Here is a 24,522-nt window from a genome sequence, read left to right on the forward strand (position 1 = left end):
GCTTTCATCCCAAATCAAGAGCTCAATTATTTAATTAAACAATGTCAGAGGATTGATTGTCATAAATTATATATTCATGTTTTAAAGGATTAATTTTTTTTGGCATTTTGTGCCTTTATTTTGTGCCAGGACAGTGGGTAGTCAGGAGAGAGTGGGGAATGACATGCAGGAAAGGAGCCACAGGTCGGATTCAAACCCTTGCCGCCCGCTTAGAGGTCTATATATTCTCTGTACATGGGGCGTGTGCACCAAACACTTTGCCATCAGTGCCAGCGAACCTCAGTTTGAGTCTCTTAGTTCTTCAAAATCTTGTATTTCTACTGATGAAATGTTTTATTCGACTGCTTTTAAAGTATTTGGTAAACTGAATTATTTCTCCACCTTAAACATTTTAAAGCATTTTAAACACCATCATAAGAAGTGCTGTATAAAGTTTATTAACTTCGGTCAACACCTTCCAAAGTTTCACTTTTATTTCAGAGAAAGAAAACAAAAGCATTGCAAGCAAAAAACTCAGCTCAATGTGAAGCTGCCATCGCACGACTGTCGACGTTTACTCAGGAAAGCTCCTAAACTCCAGCCCTCATCTCTAACAACAGGCCACCCTGCGTCCAGCTCCTGGACTCGAACAGGTAAGACCTGACCGCTGTTAGCTGGCTCGAGTCCTGCCCTGGAGTCAGCTGGTTCACACATGATGACATCATTCCCTGAGGTCTAACTAGGACTGATTGTCGACGGATCCGGAGGCAGAGGCGGGGTCTGACAGTCTGTCGCCAGCGGAGGCTCCTGTCCACCTGTCGTCTTCGGGGGCAGGCAGCCGGAGGAAGTGCTGCAGGGCCTGAGCCACCTTCTCTGGACAAATATTGTACACAGGATGAGTTGGAGCCTAAAAGAGGGAGAAAATTAACCAAAATGTAGTTAAAAGTAATATTAGTGTGAATAAAGTATTACACCTGGATGTCCTGATGCTTAAAGTAGAGCGTAAACTGACTCCACTATCTCTGAAGGTTTTTTTAAAGAAACATTTGGCTTGCTTTGAAGAATCTTATTCTTTAAAGGTCACATATTATCCTCCTTTTGAACAAGTTTAAATAAGTCTTGGAGCTCCCCAAAACATGTCTGTGAAGTGTCTTGTTCTAAATCCACTCTGATCCTGTATTTGATCATGTCTATAAACCCCTCTATTTCAGCCCTGCTCAGAACAGGCTGTTTCTGTGTCTGTAGCTTTAAATATGTAAATGAGCTGTGTCTGACCACGCCCCCTCTCTGGAAGGGCTTTGGTGGCTTTGTCTTTCTCGCTCCATGTCCGATTGTCTACGGTGAGAAGGCAGACTCAAGAGGGCAGAACAAACACCTAGCTGTGGGAGTGTCACCCAGCTGGGGGAGGGGCTACTGCCCTTTGTGATGTCATGAAGGGAAAATCTCCAAACGGCCTGTTTGAGCACACATTTTCTGAAAATTGGAGCAGGCAAAAGACATAGAGGATGGACTTTTCTCATAATTGGGGGGTTTGTAGACAGACTAGACACATAGTGGTAGAAAAACATGGTGAAGTGTATTTTGCAATATGTGACCTTTAATGACTTTCACACTCTATATAATTAGATGCTGCAAAAATGTGTTGATTACCCGTAAAGAATAAAATTAATTGCCAGCTGAGGCTTTTAAGCCTAAAAAGATAAAACTCTGATTAGAACTTCTTTAATTGTCTTTCTACTTTCTAAATATTTAAAGACAAAATGAGACAGGCTGAGGGAATCAATGATCAACTTAAAAAATATATATATATATACACAATTGTCTTACAGTTTTCAGACCTGACATTTAAAGATGTGATAGGTTGGGACAATAAAAAAAATGACTTCCTAAGAGCTATTCTCCTTTATCCTGTCCTCCCTAATTCGCTGTCAGGGATAAAACAGTGAAATACCATCTGAAGCAACACAGCTTACAAAGACAGTTCATGTTCCAACATTTGTTGTTGTCATTTGTCCTCTCCCAGCAGGTTTGTTCATCAAGAGATAAAACACATCCTGCACTGGGACTTGAACTCACTGCTGGGACACTTTTGTGAGTCGTGTGATTCTGAATGTTATGTGAACGTGTGCATGTACAGGGAGGAAACTTACTGGAACCGCCGCTTAATGCCCGTAAACACAACAGGAAATAAACCAAACCAACACCAAAGCCAGAGCCCGTGACATCTCTCAAGTAAAACCACATACCATCTTAGTTTGCATGTTTCACTTTGACACTCCACCCCAACAGCCAGAGCTTCTTCTTAAATATTTAAAGAGCAAGAACATCAGGAAATGAACCCTGAGACCGTCAAAATAAAATAAAAGTCCTGAAAATCACTCAAAGATGCTAAACTGTAGAGCAGCGTCATGCTCTGCTGACTGTAAACACAGCACTCAACTTCATTATATGCTAAAATGTCTGATAAAATAAGGCAATGGTTGAATAATTTACCACATGGTGTAAAAATTAGAGGGTGCTTTGGAAGTGAAATGAGCAGCTGATGAGGCTTCTTAACAGGCGTTCAGTGAATTAGAAGTTTTCCTCTCATCTTCAAGGACCTGCAGATACAGATTATAGCCGTAGACTGAAACTCCACCATTAACTCATCAGACCTGAACAAGTTCAATCACCCCGCGAGGAGCCTGACTAATGACGATCATCTTTGAGAATCTTCATCACAGAAACGTAAGGGTCACACTTCTGGAGCCTGATCACTCTTTTTTTTTTTTTTTAAAGAAAAGAAAACATCAATGTTGCTGGGTTTTGTTTATTTTGCAAACTGAACAGAGTGTGCACCTTTAACTTCTTAACGTGGACTCCTATCCAGCCTGTTTTATCTCTTTAAGGGCTCGTCTGAAGTATGAAGTGATTTTAATACCAAGCAGAAGAAAACAGATTTAAGGCATGGTCACCTCTTCCATACCTAACACTGAAAAAAAAAAAAACAATTTCTGTATTAACCCTCCTTCAGCCCCTCCCCCCCCCCCCCCCCCCCTCAGCCCTGCTGCAGCCTCACCAGTCTGTTCTCCTCCCTGCCGAGGATCATCTCGTGATGGAGCTCCTGGTTTCCAAAGTGCTGCGCTACAGAGAGGCCGCTCAGACAGTAACACGTGTGGTAGAAATCTCTGGATCTGGACACACGATGAAAGAAAACAGGACAGCAACATATAAACAACATGCAAGAGTAAAAAGCATGGACACCACATTGATATGAGAGTGTGTGAGGCCAGCTTTTAATGGTGTGTGTGTGTGTGTTTGTTTGTGTGTGTGTGTCCATATGGTGTGGGACTGACTTGCCAGGCTTATCCACCAGGCCCCCCGTCGGGTTCTGACAGCAGAGGAGGATGTACTCCTGCAAAGCCTGCTGCTCGAACATCCACCGCTGCCGACTCAGCTCCGACTCGCCTGAAAAAACAGTTTAATCACAAAACTGTCGTTAGGTGTGCAAAAAAAAGAAGAAGAAGAAGAAGAAGAGGTGCAATTAAAGCAGAGAATTATTGAGTGAATGAGGAACAACAGAAAGGTCAAAATGGAACATTAAATGCCATTTCCAGTGAATGCCTCGCGTATTGAACCCTTTTCGGGAACCTGTATGTGCTTGAACAGGATGCAATGTCGGCAGCTTTTTTGTTCCCCTCGTCCCTATTTTCTGTGCAGAGTTTGCTTTAAGAAGACGCCGTAAACAGTAAATCATGATCACTTATCAAGCAGCAGAAATCATTAACTTTAACAAAAAAAAAAACAATCTCCATTAAAACTGTTCAACCTGTGAAGACTAGAAATGATGAGTCCACATTTACTACATTTTCATTCATTCAGTGTCGCTGACTTGTATGACATGAACACCTTTTTTTTTTCTTGTTTGAAAAGTCATTATCACATAATATACAATAACTTGGTAATCTTTACAACAAGTCATTCCCCAAGTTACAGTGGCGAGAAAAAAAACCGTCCTTTTAAGAGGCAGAAATCAGAAGGGTGTTAGAATAGCTTTCCTACAGATCATAACATCGGTCTTTTTTAGTGGCCTTATTGTTGTTTTGGTCCCCGCCCAGCAGGTTTGTTAACACCCGACCTCAGGGTTAGTCCAGAACAAAGTGACCTTACCTTCTTTGAATAAAGCTCTGTGGAGTAGAGGCAGGAGTCCAGCCTGCCAGAAAGAGTAGCAGCCGTCCACCAGTTTGTTACAGCGGCCCTGGAAGCCGCCTTCAAAGCGCATCTGTCTGCTGACCACCCAGCGCTGAGGAGGACACACGACAAGCACACATTCATCCAATCAGAAGCAGCAACAGAACGACTGAGGATGTTTAACTCGGATACTATCGTCATGTTGAGTTCAATCACGTCACAGAGACATTTATCTTCTTACACCAGAGCTCAAAGCCCACCGCATCACCGAGGAAGGAGGCGTCAGAGATGGATTTAAGGAAAGCAGGATCTTCATATTTTTCAATACAAAAAGGAGAAGAAGGACTTTGCAATATTGTTGCCATGGAAACCTCTAATTGGCGCACATCCAGTGTACTCGGCTTAGATTGAGTAATTGTGGAGTATCGGGTTAAACAGCAGCTGGGGTTCTGCTCTCCTGAAGAAGGGAGGTTATTTCAGTCAGCTGAACTCGATGAAACCCATCCTGAAAACGAGATTTAAAAATAAAGAGCTTTGAGGTGATAATTATTATAATGATTTATTCTCTGCATATAAAGTCAACATTTTGAGTTGCTTACACATTACATCAAACGATACGGCCTCGTCAAAGAAAGCTCGTCTTTATTTTGGGATAGCAACAGATGGAGGAGTTGGTATTTTGTCTTTTTATTAACATACATTCATCATTTTAATCATCAAAACTACGTCAGTATTTTTTTATCTCTATCATTATTTTGAGATAATTTAATTATTACTTTGAAAAAATGTATTCAAATGACTGTCTTTATATTGACATACAACATTGTTGTTTTGCGTTCAGTCATTGTTTTGTATTTTGGGAGAAAGTTTCTCATTCTTTGAGAAACGTGTTTTTCTTGGAGGATATTACATCAATATTCTGACAGAAGTACTTCTCCATGTTAGACATTTCCTCATTAAACTTGTTTTTAAGTTATATTTACGGTAGCTGGTTTGAACAGGTCAACTTCTTTTTTTTTTGTGCTTTTATTTTGAAATACTGTGTCATGATGAAGACAAACTATTTTATTAGAGATATGAAGTCAATCTGAGATAAGTCTTTGTTCTGTTTTTTCCAAGAGAGATTTTCATTCACTGAGATACTCGTCATGTTTATAGACTAAATTGGACATAAGTAAATAGTTCACCATTGTGAGAAACGTCCTCATAATACATGTTTTAAGTTATACTACGCTGTTTACAACATGTCGAGTTTAGTGAAAATGAGCCTTTATTTGCAGTAGCTCAGTCTGTAGGGATCTGGGTTGCCGGTGCCGGTTCAAGTCCTACTGCGGACCAAGTCTGGGAGTTGGTCTAGTAGCTGGAGAGATGCCAGTTCACTTCCTGAGCACTGCTGAGGTGCACTTGAGCAAGGCACCGAACCCCCCCCTACCAGCTCAGGAGCCCCTCACTCTGACATCTCTCCACTTGTTGCACGTCTATAGGATCCTGTTTGTGCTCGTGTGTGTGTAGCATGTTCAACACCTCCCCTCACAGGATAAATAAAGTCTCTTATTGTGACATGATCACTCATCATTTTCTAACATTACATCGTTGTTTCTCAGAAGTTTCTCATGTTTACTAACAGGTTCTTTGTGTGTGGTTTCATATGTTCTCCCCCAGCAGCTGGAGCAGCATGCTCTCCTTACAAACACCACTTCCTCCAGAGTCCACGTCAAACAAAGAAACACTTTTAACATATGCATATTTCATGGTTTGGGGTTCACTCGGACCTGTGGGTGTAAAATATGCAGGAATGAACTTCTGTGTGTTTAGAGAGACTTCGGATTCAAGTACGGTAATTATTTAACTGGAAAATCAGACAGACTTAGCTCAGAGTGCTGCTCAGGTTAGTACAACTGATCTGTCACTGTCTGGACTTCACAGTGAGGGTTAATCAATTATAAAGAAATAATAAATGGCAGCAAGCGACCGGACAAGACAAACTGGTATTTTGAGGTTTTATAAAAATGAATTTCAAAGTTGGATTTTCTTCACACTTTCTGTTTTACCATCCATCCATCCATCCATCATCAAAACCACTTTTCACTATTCTGTGCTGCAGGGGGCCGGGGCTGGTCCCAGTGGTCATTGGGCGAGAGGCGGGGTAACACCCTGGACTGGTCGCCAGTCGGGCTGACATATAGAGACAGACAACCAGTCACTCTCACATTCACACAAACAGACTATTTTACCAGTTGACCTAACGAGCATATCTTTGGACCTTTGGGAGTAACCAGAGAGAACCCCACACATGCTAACTCCACACAGAGAGGCTCATGTCCGACGGGGATTCAAACCAGGGAAAACCTCCTGTCTGTGAGGCAACAGAGCTAACCACTGCACCACCTTGCAGCCCTTTGTTGTTTTAGCGTCTTCCCTGAAAATGGAACTTTACGCTGAACGCTGCATAAAAAAAAAATCCAACAAGGCCACATTAGTCTGAGAGTTGCCATCAATATGAATCTGTTCGCACTGCTAATGATTAATTCATCTTCTCAGAGATGAAACTGCGGCTGGTTTGTTACCAGCGTGACTCATCAGCGGATAAAAGCAAACTTCATGAAAGCAGCTTTAGTTCACACCCACTCACACACGACTAACATTAAAGGAACATATTTGTAAAAGAGGAAGAATCAAATCAAATCTGTGATCGTGCCGCTTTCGATTCTGCACAGACTCGACTGCACATCATGAATATTTATATCCACTTCTACTTATTTTTGAGATTCCCAGCTGGAGACTGGGTCGACATTATGTCTGAAAGAAGAGAAAGAGAACGCACACTCTACATTTCCAAAGCTTGAAATGCCTCGCTTTGTACAACTAATAGTCTGCAGCGCAAAGATATTTAATTCACTCTGATAAAAGACAGATTTACAAACATTAGAGATGATGGGACTTCGAAAATATTTCACTCTTTTCTGGTTCTCAGAATAAATGTAGATTCATTTTCTCACATATAATCACACTTATGGTATGTAAAGCAGCCAACGTCGTGCAGATATTGAACAGCAGGTTAGTCGTGCTGCCGTTAAATTCCTGACCTGGTGTCGACTTACATCCTCTGCTGAACCACAAAAGAGCGAGTCTTTGCCCCTCCTGTCGCCTAAAGCTGATCTGCTGCTCAGGTTAAACCACTGACACGGACAGACGGTCGACAGAGATCGACACGGGACAATTCAGAGAGCGTGCAGACATGTTTGACTGCAGATCTGTCAGGCTTTGCACACACAGCGAGGGACGTTTTTACAGCATGTGGAGAACAGGTTTTCTGACCACTCGCATGCAAATTTCACTTTTATTACTGATCGGAATTTGAATACTTGCTGAAGGCAAAGTGACAGTTTGATGGCAGTTTGGTTGGCGAACATTTCCAGTCTTTGATCATTTGTCCTGAACGATGAGTGCTTAAAGAAAACATCACATCAAACTCTTCCAACACTGGATGGGTAAGAGACTCTCCAGAGTAGTTCACTAGTGACACAACGATTCTCTCTCTTTTTCCACATGACCTGAAGCTTCGTGTCAGCTGAGCATGTTGCCTTGCTGTGGAGTCTGTGAACACAGCTCCAGAGATCGCTCTACATTCTGCTGCTGTTGTGAGCCCCGCACTTCTCTGGAAGCAGGACAATGACGAGAGAACTTCCTTGCAGGGCGCAACACTGGGTCTGAAGAACGTGCTAGAAAACTGATGTCCTCAAATATGCAACAGAAATAAGGACAATTAAAAACACGTTCGGACATCGTTTACAGCTACATCTCTTTTAAAGTGTTACAGGACATCAGTGTTTCTGAACACACAAACAAGAGAATGTATCAACTGTGAATGCAAAATGAGCCAAAAAGGGAGCCGACATGGGTCTGCAAGAGTCGGGTTAGAGCGATTCACTTCAACTTAATCCTAACTTTTTAGCAGAATAGGATTTTGCTTTTGGGACAAATTCTCTGATGTTCCTCTTACTGATTCCCTTCTTATTCAGAGGCGCTGCCTGTCAACAGGCGAGGTAGGCAACAGCTTGGGGCCCCAGGCCAGTGGGGAGGTGTCTGACAAACCACAGCAGTGGTAAAGATTGCAATGACAGTAAGAAAACTTGCTTAGGGGGCTCTGACAGGACTTACTTACTCATGAGAGTAAATGACTGAATGTTGCTGGTTTAGCTCTTAATATAGAGAGAATAAAACAACCTCTGCTACCTTCACATTACACAGTTTTATTATTCTTCATATTTATATTTTTAATTGACAAGCTGTTTCATGTTCTTTAGATTAGAAAATGTAAATTTTATGTAAAGGTTGGAAATTTAAAAAGTGTTTACATTTCACTTCTTTTTGTTTTTTGTTGGCGTCATTTTATTTATGACATAATGGTGATGAGCGTTGGTAGGAGGGGGCCCTTGAACATTTTTGCCCAGGGCCCCAACAGACTCCAGAATCACCACTGTTTGTATTGACTTGAGAACTGAGGCCAAGAAGTATCACAGGTTATTTTCAGCAGGGACCTGAAGAGAATTCGTTCATCTATTTGATTCATTTTTAGATTAGAATCATGAGAATACAAGAAGGTCTGAAATATAAAGAGACAAAGGCTCAAGGAGAAGTTATTGGGGAAACGGCCTATGGAGTTTGAGGCAAACGCATACGTGCAACTGATGAGTTGACTTAAATTAGTGTTTTTAACATTCAGTGTTGAACCCGGACGTGTCCTTACAGCACTTGAGCGTTTGGATATTGTGTCACATCGTGCAGCATCAGACGCTCGCTCTTGTCGCTGTTTACGTTAAATATCTACCTCTTGTTCTGTGAGTTTGAAGACAGGTGGTGCTTTTATTTTGAAGGTGGACAAAGGGAAGTGCGGTGCTTTGTACTGACGAGCTACTGATTCCAATCACAACGCTCAAAGGCCGGTCAATGAATGGCTCGTGATGAGCAGAGTGAAGGTCTTTTGTGGACTTGCAGAAAATCATGTAAGTAACCCTTATTGAGGGGTTTGGGGAATGTCAATAAAAAACACAAAGTTGACTTACCAGTAGAGCTTTCAGATCCAGCATGTGCTCTTTCCCCAGGATGACGAGGGCAGCTGTGCCGCAGAACGTGTAGCCCCCGTGGGCCTCCAAACCTGGCACTCCGCTTAGACCACCCTCCCAGTTCTGACATCTGGAGACGGAGTAAAAATAAAACACACAATAAAAAAAAATAATAACCAACAACCCTCCCTGCTTTACGGGGAGAAACGGAGGCATAAAACGGTCTTTAATAATTCAGTGTCTGGCCGCTGTGTTGGTGGGTTTGTACCTGAGGATCCAGCTGGTCGTGTCCTCAAACAGTTTAGGTGTGAGGATGTTTGTGAGCGATGCTACAGAAGCTGCACAGTACGCACTCCTGGAAAAAGAAACGGCGCAGACGTGGGTGAGCAGGAAGTCAGTTCCTCCTACACTTACACATTATCTTCGAAAGAATTGTTATTTTTAGACCGCCAGAAGACCAAATATAAACATCCATTTGGATTTGACGTCATGCTTAAAGTCATCTGAGGTTTCTTTGTGTTTTTAAACCTTTAGCACAATGAAGGCTGCTACTTCCATTTCTTTCATCTCAACCAAAAATCAATGAAGAACACAGGAAACTACCAGGCTTCATCTAGGGCCGACTGATATGAGGATTTTTGGGGACACCAATATAGATTTTGGGGAAAGAAAAAAATCTGATACCGATATATCAACATCTTTCTTAGATTTATGTTCGACCTGACGATTTGGATAAATGAAGAGAAACACATTTATTGCTATGATCCGTCAAATGCAGTTATCAAAAACTTGTGGAAAATTATATAATGATGACAAGATGGTCACTCAACTGGAAAGTAACATGCGTCACCGCTTGACACAGAGAGTGATAATGCTTGTTTTAATCCATATAGCGCCCTCTGCTGGTGAAAGAGAACTGCTAGTGTAATACAATGAAACTCAAATGAAATGCTATTTGACTGGTGAATAAATCTAGTCATATCGGTGCATGGCTGTGATACAATCAGCCGATATGATAGTCACCGGATATGCTAATATCGTCCGGCCGATTTATCTGCATAGCATCGTCCGTCTTGCCGTGTGTCCCCGTGAAACAAAGCAACCCGTGTGGTTGAACAAAACTCCATGCAGGTCTAAGGATGACAAATTTGTGTTTGGTAGATTATTTTCTTTGCTTTAACAATGCTTCTTGGTGATAAATCTTATACCATTGGAAAGTCGGTTTATTTCTCTTTTAAATGGGGCCACATTTGTAAGAAACGTGCATTTGTGGGATAAGCAGCAGAGCCGAGTATGTGGGTTGGGCCAATGAAAAACTTGCCAAATCTTCTCTGCCAATGCCAAACATCTTATTCTGCTGTTGCTATTGACGATTGTTTTGAGCTTCTGATACCCCAGGTGCTGCCAATCAGGCGCTAATCAGGCACCTGATTGGCAGCAGCTGTGACCATGGGCCCTGCTACAGTGGCTTATGAGACTGATATAGTCTTCCTGTGGGAAACACTGTTTTCAGGTGGGAAATCCAGAAGAATCCCATCCCTGAATAATGAAAGAAATAAACTTCAGACGGTCTTTATTGCTCTTCCGGGAGAAATGTAGTCGGATCAGTTCAATGTTGGGTCTCGGTTTCGCTGTGGGATTGGTTTATAATAACTCAAATTTAATATCCTTCAATTTTTTATACGTTTGGTCAACCTCTTTGCTCATAAGGCTAATACAACTCTTTAAAATGAGCGGGAGGATTCTTTCTTCCTTCATTCAAACATTGATATTTAAGAGATGTGTGGTTTCCACAGGAGAGAGAGACAGATGAGAAACCCCAGCAGAGAGAAAAAAAAGACTTGGAAATAATACCGAATGACAGCGGAACATTAATTGCTTTGCAACAGATAAGAGCCTCCTCTGAGAGCCAAGACGTGACTTTGACTTCTGTGGTTCTTTGTAGAAAGTGAAGACGATACCTCAAAGAAGAAAAACCCCACCCGCTCCACAAAGAAGATTCAAAGAGAGGAAACGCAACACAAATCAAACAGAAATCCACTCTACTTGTGTGAGAAAAATGTGAGGATTTCTACTCAACACCAGGAGGAAAGAAGATAAAAATTAAGGGAGAAATGTGTTTAAAAATGTCCTACTTGTTTGGTAAAATATGATCAGAAAACGTCATAATGATCTACACAAACATGCCCGGAGAGGTGATGGTGCTCTGCAACAGAAGAAAATCTAATATGGATATATAATGTAGGATACAGTAGGGTTGAGATGGGTGTAATGTTATCGCCTGGGCTCTCACCTGACATCCACCTCCCCTCCAACGTGCATCACAAACGAGCCATCTGGCTGCTTCACTGACCATAGGAAATCTAACAGCTTCTCCCTGGAGAGGAGTCAGCACAGGAGGAGAAAGGGGGGGGGGAGGGGGAGGAAAAGGGGGGATTAGAGTGGTGAAGAAGAAGAGGAGGAGGAGGAGATATATGATGACAGGAAGAGAAGGAGCACAGAGTGAAGGAGATAAGGAGGGAGAGTGAAGAGAGGGAGGGAGGGGAGAGGCAGTTTAATAAAACACTAAGACAGAGTGAACACAGAAATCAGGACTGTATGCAGTTACAGAGACATGAATGCAGAAAATAGGGAGTAAAAATAATCATAAAACACAACTAACAAGCTCTTATGGTTAGCTTCTTATTAAATAACATCAACAACATCTACCTGTGATGTCTCCTGCAGCACTTCCAAAGTCACTATTATTAAAATCAACTACTTTCAGAACACTTCCTCTGCACTAAAACGGCTTTTAAGACATACATTATGAATTAAATTAGAGCCGCATGCTTATTTATCACAGATATTCAAAGATTTCAGGAAAAATATATTGACATTGAACTTTTAAATCCGAACACTAATTGCTCTGAATCCAAAAATAATTACGAGCCACCGACGATGAGCTCGTTAAAAGTTAAGAGTTTTGCAGAATTGCTCGTCTCTCTCCGTTGATTTCGACTCTCCTGCAGCTTCTGGACGGCAGCTCTGCTTTTTGAAGCATTTATTTCACATGCAGCAGAGCGTGCTGTGAGCTGAGCTAGCTTTAAACTGTAGGTGTCTGAGTATATCAGGTTCTTACAGCTGTGTGAAGCTCACATCTTCATCAAGATCAATATTGGATTAAATGTGCAGAAATAAAGTTCAACCATCATGATACAGATGCTGTTTACTTTTTGAAATGTGGATACAGTTTTCATTAGATGTTATGCCATCAGACTGACATGAAACTAACGGAAAAAATATATATTTTTATGTTAATTTATAGTTGAAAACCATGCTTAATATCTTCGTCATTATCCAACAAAACCATTGTCCTCATCATCACCCTTATCATCATTATTACTTTCTAACAGAGTCACCATGACAACATGCTGATTTTAGCGTCTTAGGATATCACATAACTATTGATAATTAAGTTCTGAATATGCAAAGAATGGCTGATAACTAAATGTATGTGACAAATCAAAGCCGCTGTAATCAGCAGGATATCATCAAACATGTCATAGTGTTTTTGTTCTGCAGTGATGACACTCAGTGCAGTGTAAGCCTCTGGTGTAAGAGGTGTGGTCGTGTGAGCTTGTGTGTACCTGTGTATAACATTATAGGCCTCTTCTGTGCCGATGATACACAGGGCGTTGACAGCAGCGTATGTCGGTGCGAGATGAGCGTGTTGTCCTGGACCTCCAGCGAAACCTCCAGTGGGGCTCTGACAGCGAGACAGAAACTGACACACACTGTGGAGGAGAGATGAAAAAGATTTTTTTAAATATCTGATCATGATGAATGTTTATTTATTATTTGAAATGTTACTGAAAAAAGCAGATAGCAAAAAAAAAAGAAGAAGCATATTTTACAACTGGATCTGCATTGATTATGCATCCACAATAAATGAAGGTTAATGGATTAGAGAGGTCAAACTTCTTATCAAACAAAATATGATGATGTAACAAGTCAATATTATTTAGGAATTATATTCGACATGTTTTTTTCACCAATCTATCAATTAACATTGAGGTTGAGGAAGTCCTGATTATGGAAGAACTACCAATTCTGTCCACAAGGGGGCGCCAAAATGAACACAAACTGAGAGCAGCTCATATCCTAACGACCCTACATGGACAAACTCTTTTTCTTTTAACTGTATAAAAAGATGGACGACATGACAGCTCCCCGAAAGAGAAGCCAAAACATTTGGAGCTGCCTCTGTTCATTGGCTGTAATATAAGTCATAAAGCCCGCCCCCTCCATGATTAAGGCCCTGTACACACACACACACACACACACACACACACACACACACACAGGTGTTTTTAATTTCCCTGGCTCATTGGACCTGGACAGGTTGGAACCAGGCTTTTAACAGATGGGACATGAGACAAACTATAAAATCAAAACACAAGTCAAATAAACATGGTTTGTGTTATCATAGTTCATTCTTATCATCCTGATTGAAGTCCAGGTGTTCATTCCTCTGAGAAGGTTAGTTTTATTTAGTTATTTCATGATATAAAAAGGGGACAACACAATGATTGACAGCAGAGCAGAGGAGGAACAGCGAGAGGAAACAAAGCAATATAGCATCCTAACAAAAGGGTCATTAAACTTTCCAGATCTGTAAGTGTCTCTAAGCTGAAGACTGAGCTGACCTGATGGATCTTTGATGTTTTATTAGCAAGTTAAATTGTGTTTTTTGTAAGCAGAAGGAACAGGATGTCAATTCCGCAGCTCCTCCAGCTGATCCCCTACTGAGCAGACTCCAGCTCCAAAAGCACAATATGTCAGAGGTGGGGTTACTTTGGCTTCACTTTTGCACAGCCGGAGAAGGCAGAGGCGTGTGGTTGATCTTTATATGATGTCAACGTGGTTTAAATCCAACAGATCAGAGCGATTTCTTTTCTTTTTTTTTTTTTTTGCATCTCAGGCCTGCAGAACCTCTGCAGATTGTAAAGTGAGCACCCCTGGCTCAGCTCCCAAAAGCTGATGTGGCAGCAGAATACAGACCACCTCTCTCTCCCTCAGCCTTCTCTCTCCATCTCTCAAAATGTCCACTTCATCCTCGGCCATGAAGGGAATTTGCGAAACTGTGAGCCCACTGAGTTGGAAGGAAAACCTACACTGGCCAACCAGACCTCAGCCAAAAAAGCGACCTGAGAACAGTGTGCATTTCATGAGACGGAGAGAGCAATCTGTCGTAGGTTGCATTGTTATAGATCCCTGAACAGGGCCTGTGTTTTGTGTGTGTGTGTGTGCACGGGGGCGTCACACTGGCCCTGGGCAGTGCCAGCCGGTGTGTTGGCACGCCTCGCTGTCATAATGAGAGAGTGGGTTAGCAGCCTGGCATCGCTACTCGCTACAGGGTTTGCAGAGTTTCTTTCCGCTGGCAGTGATTTAATCAAATGACATTTTGGAGGCAATAACACGGACACTGTTGGAGGGAACAGCTGCGGGAACATGTCTGTAATGTTACACCTGCCTGCTCTGCTCAACTCAATCATTCACCTTGTTAAGCTCAATTAGGTGTCATAACAACTTCAGGAAAAACATGAATTAACCAATCAAAATGTGCCGTTTGAATTGTAACTACAAGGTCGAGAACGATTTAATAACAGAGCCTGAGCGTGGATGTTGTAGCAGAAAACTGTGTCAAATCAAAAACTACAAGTATTCTACAACCTGGATACTGAAAAATTGGGACATTGTGCAAAGTTTAATTCAATTAGATGGCTTCAAATATAGAATAAGGTCATATTTAAGTTTCAGTTTGAACATTTTATTTTACTGTTTCCATCTGAACTCCTGTCAAAAAGTTTTTGCAAATCATTTGAGTCTCCCAAGTCTTTCCGATCTCTGAATGTTTTCTTTCACGTTAGATGATCATTTAGCTTCTGGAAACCTCCCTCTCCATCTCTGATGATTTACACAGTTAAATAAAGATAGCTTGGCTGCAGGTTTTATCTGAGAGCCTGTGAAAGAAGACAGAGTTCTTTGATTGCAAAGTATGTTTTCAGAGAGGCGCTGATGATGTCACCGGCGTTTTTTGTTTTTTTTTGTCCAAATGTTTGATATTCTCTGTATTTTAGCCTCCTACGGATCGTGTCTTGGACCCGCATCCTCCTCGCTCCGTGTGTGATCAGTAAAAAAAAAAGGATCTCAGATATAAAACATAAAGTAAAAAGTCGGTCATACAGCGGCTGTTGTCTTAATAAGGTGGTTATAAGTGTAGCTGCTGCGGTTCATCATCTATAAACATGTTTACACTGCAGCAGCATTTTGCTCTGATGGTGATTATGAGTACTCGTAATAATTAAAAGTCTTTGGCTGAGCACACAGGCAATATTTGGCTCCATCACTGCCCCTTGGTAGCACTTTAGTTGATGCGTGTGTGTGTGTGTGTGTGAGTGTGACTCACTCTGAAGCGACAGCAGAAGGAATGGGCTCTTCTAGTAACTCCAGACTGTGAAGAATCCAGAAGCAAAGCCACGGTCTGCTAGCGTCCAGACACTACTCACAGAGACAGACAGCAGCAGCAACACACACACACGCACACACAGACACGCACAGACGCACACAGATCACATGATCAGATGGGCATCAGATGACCAATTATAGCAATAAAGGAGATCAGTCGACAGAGACAGAGATGAGAGTCTGAAGGAGGAAAATGATTCTGCTGATGCTCACAGGAAAACCCAGCTCTGTTTTTTCAACCGCTGGTATCTTTGATTGTGTTCAGGATTAAAAAAACACAACACCACTATGTGATGGGTTTTAATCTGTTTTCATTACACTAAATCAAACTTGTTTTGCATTCATTTCTTGCACAAAAACAACCTGATCGTCAATCTAGCTTCAATGGAGACGGTGTAATGAAAGCTGGAGGCCGGTTGGACCGCCACATGTTCTGTCCTCTCTCTCTCTCGTTTCTGACTAAGAGAACATAAATTCATTCTCAAAAGAGAGGTGACCTTCCCCTGAGCAGACCAGCATGTCACTGCAGGATGAATACAATGATGGAGAGAGAGATGAACTTCCAGTGGCAGAGAGTGTGTTACGTTTAAACTCACTACTACTGACACACAGACACACTCATACAACCTCAGAGAGGACATCAATAAACATGCACTTCAAACAATCGAAACAGTTTCCTTTACGTGTAGAAGAGCTCCACCGTACCTCATAAGCATCCGATAAGTGACGTAAGCCTTTCTTGAGATATAGGTAATGGTGTTCCCGCAGCAAGGTCGGCCTGAGGAGACAAAAAAAAAACACAACAGAAGAGATGTCAAAATGTTATTACAGACATCTGAGGGCGCACTCAAACTAGACCCAGTTGCCCCAATAACCTGCGAGTAACTTTTGCTTCGCGTCAGTTACGGCGCCCCCCTGTGGACAAAGCGATACGTCTTTTTTTGCTGATCTCGACCTTTACGTGTAGGAAGTGTTTTCTGAAGAAAAAAGGCCATTTTTTTTTTTAACAGAGAGATGTATCACTCTTGTTTGTGAATAATTGCCATTGAAAATGTGGAAAAAGGTTTCTTTCTTCATCGCGCTGTAAATCATCTCACACCTTCCTGCAGAACACCCACTTCAGCACTTCTCAAAAAGGTGTTTCATTAATATTTTATTTGAACAGAAGACACACCTGAAAATGTATCTCTAAATATGTCCGATAGTTCAAACAGACTGGTTCACTATTATACCACTAAATCTTTGAGAAGACAAATAAATCAATAGTGATTTTTTAATCACTTCTTTCTGTATTGACTTTTGGTGTTTTAGCTCTGCTGCAGCTTAGGTAGTGACTCCTTTGTTATCGGCAGGAGACGATCTGGCTTCATTAAGAACAAAAGAAAGAAAGAAAGCGGAAAATAAAATCTAGGCGAATTATCAACGGTGTAGAAAAGCCAATGTAGGGACGTGCACTGAACACGATCTCATGGCTATTCCTGCTCTGTTGTTTAGCATGAACGGGTGATCTGTGATTGGCCATATAAAAATACATACATACACAACATAAACACACACACACACACACACACACACAATAACACACGAGTCAAAGACAGCTGAGATCCCCCTCCTTACACAGTGGTATCCACTGCCTGCCCTTTTCACGCAGCGCGCTCCACGACGATTGTAATTACACTCTCCCTCCTCGCCGTTAGACACAGATCACTGCTCGACGAAAACAATCAGAAGGGGCCGATGCTAAAGCAGCTCAAATCCAGACCGCCCACCACCGCTGTGCTCGTCAGACCACGATTCAACCTCAGCTGCTCAGCTGGTGAAGGCAGATCGGGCTGCAGACGAGCGGGCCAGTCATTTAAACACACAAATTAGAAGAAAAAGAAGTCCAAAGACTCGAACGTTTCAAGGCTTAATTATCATCAGATCTGACAACACACCACCTCAACATCTCCACAGTGTTACGTTCATCTCATAAACGTGTTTGCACAACTTACAGCAGCTGTCTTTGTGGTAATGTAGATTCCACTGACGACAGCAATATCCAGACTTTTCTTGTGTTTCTGTGAATCTGGGAGTTTAAAACATCTAACAACTCAACTCAACAAACACACAAACTAATACAAAAGGTTGTCATTAAAGGTACTCTTGCGTTGTTCAGGTGAAGTGTTGTTAAAGTGTCTTGTAGTGGTGGCCGCCGTGAAGGATAAAATCTGTATCGTTGCCATGGAAACACGGGATGTTACGTCTAAGACCTCTGCATAGGGAAGCGGGAACTGCTGCAGAAAGCTGCCGTACTGTTTCTGTATGTGATGCTGTGATAAAAAAAAAAAGTCATGTAAATTATAGTTGGAATGGATACATCAGGTCGGTTTATACGATCAACCTCGGAGTTCGTTTTCATCGGGGGTGGGGGCTGGAGTAGCAGAGATGAATCCCTCTCATGCTGCCCCACCAGCCTTGATGCCATTTTTTTGATTGAGAGCCCCCTGGTGGTGAAATGTACATACTTAAAAAAAATGTACTGAAATAGTTGAATATAGATATATTAAAAAAAAGAAGCTTTGGGCTCTTCTATGAAACTTTCTTTCAAGGGTGTTGCGAGTTCTTATTCTTGTTGAGAGAAGTTGGATTCATCACATCACTTCAGTTAAATGCTTTTTTTTTTTTTTTTTTTTTTTTTTATAGCTCCGACTGTCAAAGCATGTCGGGATGCAGAATCTGAAACGTCCCTGACCTCAGATGAACTGTAGCTCTTAATCTGAATGTAAGAAAGAAAATGTAAGCGCTTGTCCTTTTCTGGAATAATAGTGAATTCTGAATGGATCTTTGTTCCCTGCAAAGAGAATCCTTCACGACTTCACCAAGAGATTCAACACAAAGGCGACAGAAAGAGGCTCTCTCTCTTTGTTCGGGGGGAAAATATCCCACAAGGGGAATTGTTTTAGAGCCTCCGTGTTTGCTTTGGCAGATGTGGGTGGAAAAAATGACACATCAGCAGCAAACTTAAAAAAAAAAAAGAGTCCATCTCTTATTAAGAGTGAAACGCTTTCATGTGAGATGGCAACGTTTCCTCCTGTGTTTTTTGTTTTTTTTTTAACCCTGAGACAAGGCCAAACAAACAACACATGATCAGTCGCTAAACGCACAAACATTACGGATAAATATCATTCATTTTTCTCACACAGGCCTCGACATCTCTCTCCCCACTTCGCTCCGCAGCCTGTGACATTCAAGTCCATGCAGTTGTCATAGAAATGAAATGAGTCACCCCATTAAGAGCCGACTGATGACAGCTGATGGCAGGAGCAAAGTATGTGGGCTGATCAACACGGCATTTAGATAACAGCCTTCATACATCACCGCGCGCTGCCAACTCTATGAGCAATCTGCAGGTGTTTGTGATCCCACCGGCCGCAGCCAATGAGCAGCTATCTTGGAAATGTCTCAGAAACGGATGGAAATGTATTCAACATTTGTCAGACGCCTGTGAATAGATTATTATCACTATGGGTGCAGTCCATTTAATATGACTGAATTGTTGCCATGGGTTTGAAAGGCATGTTTTTTTTTTTTTAATACACCGGGCTGATGTCAGGTCAATGAGGTGTCCTGATTACATGCAAACACTCACATGTCACACGCAAACGCTAAGCTTCTGTAATAAAGACCAAGCTTTGTGTCGGCTATCACGTGTAGCAGGAAAGCTGAAGGAAAAGTTGTCCTTTGGTGGCAGCAGAAAACTTTGCACGGCTTCTGGTGCAGCCAGCGGTTAGTTATAAAAAAAAAAAAGGACCGGGCGCAGCGCTAAGGGGCGGGTCAGACCGGGCCAGGCGCTCCCCATTTGTTATATTATATGGATCCTGCATTCTGTTGTCAATGAAAACGGTTTAAAACAAAAGTATTTATGGATCCATTTCGGTAAAAGAGCTGCAGCGTCCTCAGACGACCCCCGCACTGGCACCAGATTGGAAGGACGCTACAGATGCTAGATAGCTCTCGACCAGCTTGAGCTTTATTAGCATCAACCATGAAAGCAGCAACAGGGACTTAAGGATAAGTAGCAGGTATTTCTGTGCTGTTCACTGCTAATGGTTGTGTTGTCAGCACAGAGCCTACAAAGCTGTTGTTAACGTGTTTACGGACGCACATTTTATACGACTTCATACACTAATATATCACTGACTAATATTTCACTGATGTGAAAGCAGCACAGGTCTTACAGAGAAGGACTGCGTAACAGTTTAACTGTGACAGAGGAGCATTAGCACTCATCACGTCTTCAGGTTTGTTTAAAGTAAGCAGCAAGAATTCCAAAATGTGCCCGGTCTTAAATGCCACATGAAGAAAACTCCAAACTCAGCAAATCTGCGTGAACCGATCCTGCGGCGGAGTTGTAGCAGCGCAGGTTCTCGACAGCAGGAGGCCAGCGTGGATACTCACTGTGGTAAGCTGTGTATTTGCTTGTAGGCGGTGAAGACTTCTTCGATGCTGCGCTCCACTTTATTCTGATGTAAAGGAAAGAAGCAGGAAGAGGAGAGAGTAAAGAATCACGATCAAGGTCGTACTGTGCAAAACAAAAGACAAATAAATAAATCTGTTTATCGAACATTCACCAAACGCATGACATACATCAACTGACTGAATATAGAAACACTGCTTAAGACTCGTTGTTCTTATTCTGGATGATCCTTTGTGCTTTTATAGTCAATAATATGCAAACAACCTTGTTACTATTCAAAAACAATACTTTAATGACACATGAACCTGACAAGTTATGAAGAACCTGGAAAGACTTTACTGATTTCACTTTCATTTAAATCAAAGCACAAAGTTAATGGTATGATTTAAAGTACATCATTATTTATATATCGAGTAAAAGTATTCAAAATTACAAATGGAGTTAATCCGTCCATTTTATTTTGAAAGAAATCAAATTAGATCTTTTTGCAGTTCTGTGCTGCACTTTCTCATCAGCTGCAAAGAAGCTGCTGAGCTTCAACATATTCACAGTGATGTTTATTTTTTGGGGCCTTTATTTGAGAGCTAGGACAGTGGATAGAGTCAGAAATCAGAGAGAGAGAGAGAGAGAGAGAGAGAGAGAGAGAGAGTGGGGAACGACATGCAGGAGCCACAGGTCAGATTCCAATCCGTTCCGCCCACTTGAAGGACTATAACCTCGGCACAGGGGGCGCGTGAACTAACCAATGCGCCATTGAAGGCCACAAGCCGAAACGTGTCTCATTATTTTGTTAATAAAATTGATCTTCCAACTACAAGTGTTGCTGGAGCTTTTTGACCTTTACTAACCAATTCAATTCAATTCAAAAAACTTTATTTGTCCCCGGGGGGCACACAGAACAGTAAAATAACAACAGTGCAAGTAAACAAAACATTTTAACCTAAATATAAAGTGTCAATTTAAATACAACTTAAAGCTTAAACTTAACTTAAAATACAAAATATAAAAGAGTAGATATAAGTGGACAGTGATCGGACTAACAGATGTAAACAGATGTAAACAGAACTATGTGCAGTAAACAAGAAATATATATATACAGAGCTATGTGCAGTAAACAAGAAATATATATATACAGAGCTATGTGCAAGTAGGCAAACTAAATGATAAGTTATAAGGTGCATGGTGAATAATGGAACAACAGAACTAATATAAACAATATAACTGTAAAGGTAAATATGAGATAAATAAAGTGACCGTAGTGCAAAGATGGATAAGAAACAACAGGAATAAAGTAACCAGAACTGGATGAATACTGAAATAGAAAGGACAGAATAAAGTGACGCCTTTAAAAATGTCTTTATTTGAGAGCACGTTGTCGAGCATGCTTTAATACTGATTTAAAATATGTTTTAAAAAAAAGTGAACATCGCACCCGTTTACAGCTGCCTTACATTAAAGGACTTCAACACATTTATTTACCTATTTAACTTTTTATCTAAAAAACTCTGCAGTGTAACTTTTACTCTCATTTTGATGTATCTCTTGTTATATTTTAGATTTGGTTTTAGCTGTTTTGCTTCAATTATATATTTTTTTTAATGTCTTTGAATGTGTTTTTCTGCCCTTTATCATGATGTGTTGCTGTCTTGTGTGAAAAACTGGGAACATGAGATGTGCTCTAAACTTCCTGCTGACCTCAGCTCCATCACTACTGTCTCTACTTTTAAAGCAAAACTCAAATCTTATCTATTCTCCCAAACATATGTAAACTTACTCTTTGTACATGTATGATCACTTGTATGGTTCTTTTTTTATATTTACTTTGTATTTTTATTAATATTATAGTTGTTTTTTTTTTATTCTTTAACCACTTGTTTCTATTTATTTTCCTGCTCTTACCTTCTTATTGCTGTTATCTTTTTATTTATTTTTATCAGCTCTTTTAGTTTCTTACATCTTTTTAAATCTTTGCTTCCTCTTGGTCTCAGCTCGTGTTGTTGGGTTCTTGTGTTTCCTGGGTTCTTATAATGGTTCTTGTGATGGTCGGGTTATATATGTCTGTTGGGTATCGTGCACTTTGGGTTCTTTTCTATTGAATTGTATTTAATTATTTTTAGTATTTTGCATTTGTTATATTCTTGCTGTTGTTTCTGTTCTTCTGTGTTTGGTTTAGTTTGTTCTTGTTCTTGTTGTTTGTCAAAGCACTTTGTAAACCTGTGTTTTTAAAAGGTGCTATATAAATAAAGTTATTATTATTATTATTGTTGTATCATGACTTCATTTATTTGATTTCTGTATCTTATTCATGACTGTGGAGATATTTATGTTGTTATATAAAAACAATAATAAAGTCAGTTCAGCTCAGTATTGAGCAGGGATGGGGCAACTTTGGTCACGGCAAGGGCCACATTCAATTAATTCTCCCTGCCAAAGGGCCAAATTATAGTATACAATTATGAATCAATTATTTATTAAAAAAAAAAAAATTATGTCTCAAATTGAACTCAACATGTACCAGTGATCAAATATTATTATGGACATATTTGGCAGATTTCGTCACATTTTCACATTTTTGATGTGTAAAAATTGACCTGAGGGCCACATTGAGGGGCCGCATGTGGCCCACCCCTGGTATAGGGGATATGGATAGGGGGTCACTGCCAGATGTTTCTTAAATCATAGATCATAATAAACACTTTGGTTGATTACATGCTGTAAAGAAACACTTTAAAATATCTAATTCACTCACTTCAGTTGGTTAAAAGTCTTACCATCTGAATTCACATGGGCTGTGTGTTACCTAGGCTTACCTGTGTAATTAACTTAGCTCACAGCCAACTTAATAAATCTCTTTAAGTTGAAATGTCAGATAACCTTATAAGCTCAGGTTTGCTAACTCGGGCTGGCTAAAGCTCCCAGAAGCTAAACGCATGGCTGCAAATAACTCACACTTTGTTTTCTTATAATCTATGTGGTCGATGAAAAAAAAAAGGGCAGGAAAAGAAAAAGAAGTGAGCGACAGGTAAAATAGCTGTCACACTTCTTTTTTTTTTCCAAACGCGCCTTCATCCAGAGGCATTAGCCCAAATTATCCAACTGAGCTAATCTGAGCTCACCTGCTCCACTGAAGTCACCGTCTCCACTCCGTCATCCGACAACATTTCCGCGGTGTGACGCTCGTTAAAGCACCGCAATGTCCTCGGCGCACCGTCCATGCTGGAGATGTTATTATGAACAACCAAAGAAAAGATGAAAAGACGCCGAGCTCTACGAGCGCCGCTGGTTTGTTTTGATAGTTCGCTTTTACTTTCCACACCGGACTCAGCCCACTTCCTGCTCAGGGGTTTGCAGTGTGGGCGGAAACTGCGCGTACAACCCCCGCTACGGCGTCACCGAGGGGTCAATCTTCCTTCCATTCATTCTTAAGAATGCGAATAACGGTGTTATGAAGAGAAATGCGTCCCTGTCAAGAAGTGCATACAACCTCGCGTGTAAGAAAAATTCTCTTTTCTGGGGGCAGATCTGTGATGGAAAAGTCTGTTTAATTCATCTTTAATAAAGTTAAGTGTATGGAAGCCCATTTCCGCCAGTTAAAAAAAAAAAATGAAAATAATAAAGTCATAATAATGAGATAAAAAGTCGAAATTATGAGATATAAAGTCATAATAATGAGATAAGTCGACATTATGAGACTTTATTATTTTCTTTCTTTTTTTTTTACTGGCGGAAATGGGCTTCCATATAAGTGTCATTATTCCGAAGACTCTTTTTTTTATTAGCCTGCGTAAAAAAATACAGATTTAAAAATACTCTTTTTTTACCTACTGCAATTGCACTTTATAACGACTCCCCTTTAAGTAAGGACAGAAGACATTTAAACTTTTAAACTTTAGCCTGAGCTGCATATATCAAACTGTATTTTGCACCTGTATATTCTGCTTTTTTTAAATAATAATTATTTATTTATCTATCATACTATGCACTGGCAGAGCTAGTATTTTGTACTGTTATCTATGAGTAACAGCTACTTATGCACATGGACCATCCATACCACTTCTTTTATCCTGGCTCTGTATTGCAGGCTCATGTTTTTTGTATGGGTGGGATGTGTATGTATATATGTGTTGTGTTGTGTGTTTGTATGTATGCTGGCTGCTGGAACACATACATTTCCCTGCTGGGATGAATAAAGTATATCTTATCTTATCTTATATTATCTTAAATATAACCTGCAGACAGTGTTTGACTCAGAAGTGTATGTAGAGGAAATTTACGGGTGGATTCAAGTTTTCTAATGGTAGGTGCAAAAGTCGTCAGTGTAGAAATTGTGCCATATTT

General features: G+C 40.8%; 1 protein-coding gene across 1 annotated transcript; it reads right to left on the reverse strand.

Annotated features, from left to right (window-relative positions):
- Nucleotides 1-421: 421 nt before the first annotated feature.
- fntb (farnesyltransferase, CAAX box, beta) lies at nt 422-23,499 on the reverse strand. The gene is made up of 12 exons (XM_061051760.1): nt 23,301-23,499; nt 20,166-20,230; nt 16,431-16,503; nt 15,667-15,758; nt 12,845-12,991; nt 11,509-11,592; nt 9,484-9,570; nt 9,216-9,345; nt 4,129-4,261; nt 3,315-3,426; nt 3,038-3,152; nt 422-886 (listed from the first exon to the last, which is right to left on the reverse strand). The coding sequence occupies exons 1-12, from the start codon at nt 23,397-23,399 to the stop codon at nt 719-721; spliced, it is 1,305 nt and encodes a 434-aa protein (XP_060907743.1). The 5' UTR covers nt 23,400-23,499; the 3' UTR covers nt 422-718.
- Nucleotides 23,500-24,522: the final 1,023 nt, after the last annotated feature.

This window comes from Labrus mixtus, chromosome 12, assembly GCF_963584025.1.
Source record: "Labrus mixtus chromosome 12, fLabMix1.1, whole genome shotgun sequence".
Lineage (NCBI taxonomy): Eukaryota > Metazoa > Chordata > Actinopteri > Labriformes > Labridae > Labrus > Labrus mixtus.

Coding starts and splice junctions, on each gene's coding strand:
- fntb (XM_061051760.1), bottom strand. CDS start 23,399: ATGGACGGTGCGCCGAGGACATTGCGGTGCTTTAACGAGCGTCACACC. Junction 16,504..20,165: donor CAAATACACAGCTTACCACA/GTGAGTATCCAC, acceptor TTGTCTCCTCAG/GCCGACCTTGCTGCGGGAAC. Junction 12,992..15,666: donor CCTTCTGCTGTCGCTTCAGA/GTGAGTCACACT, acceptor TCTCCTCCACAG/TGTGTGTCAGTTTCTGTCTC.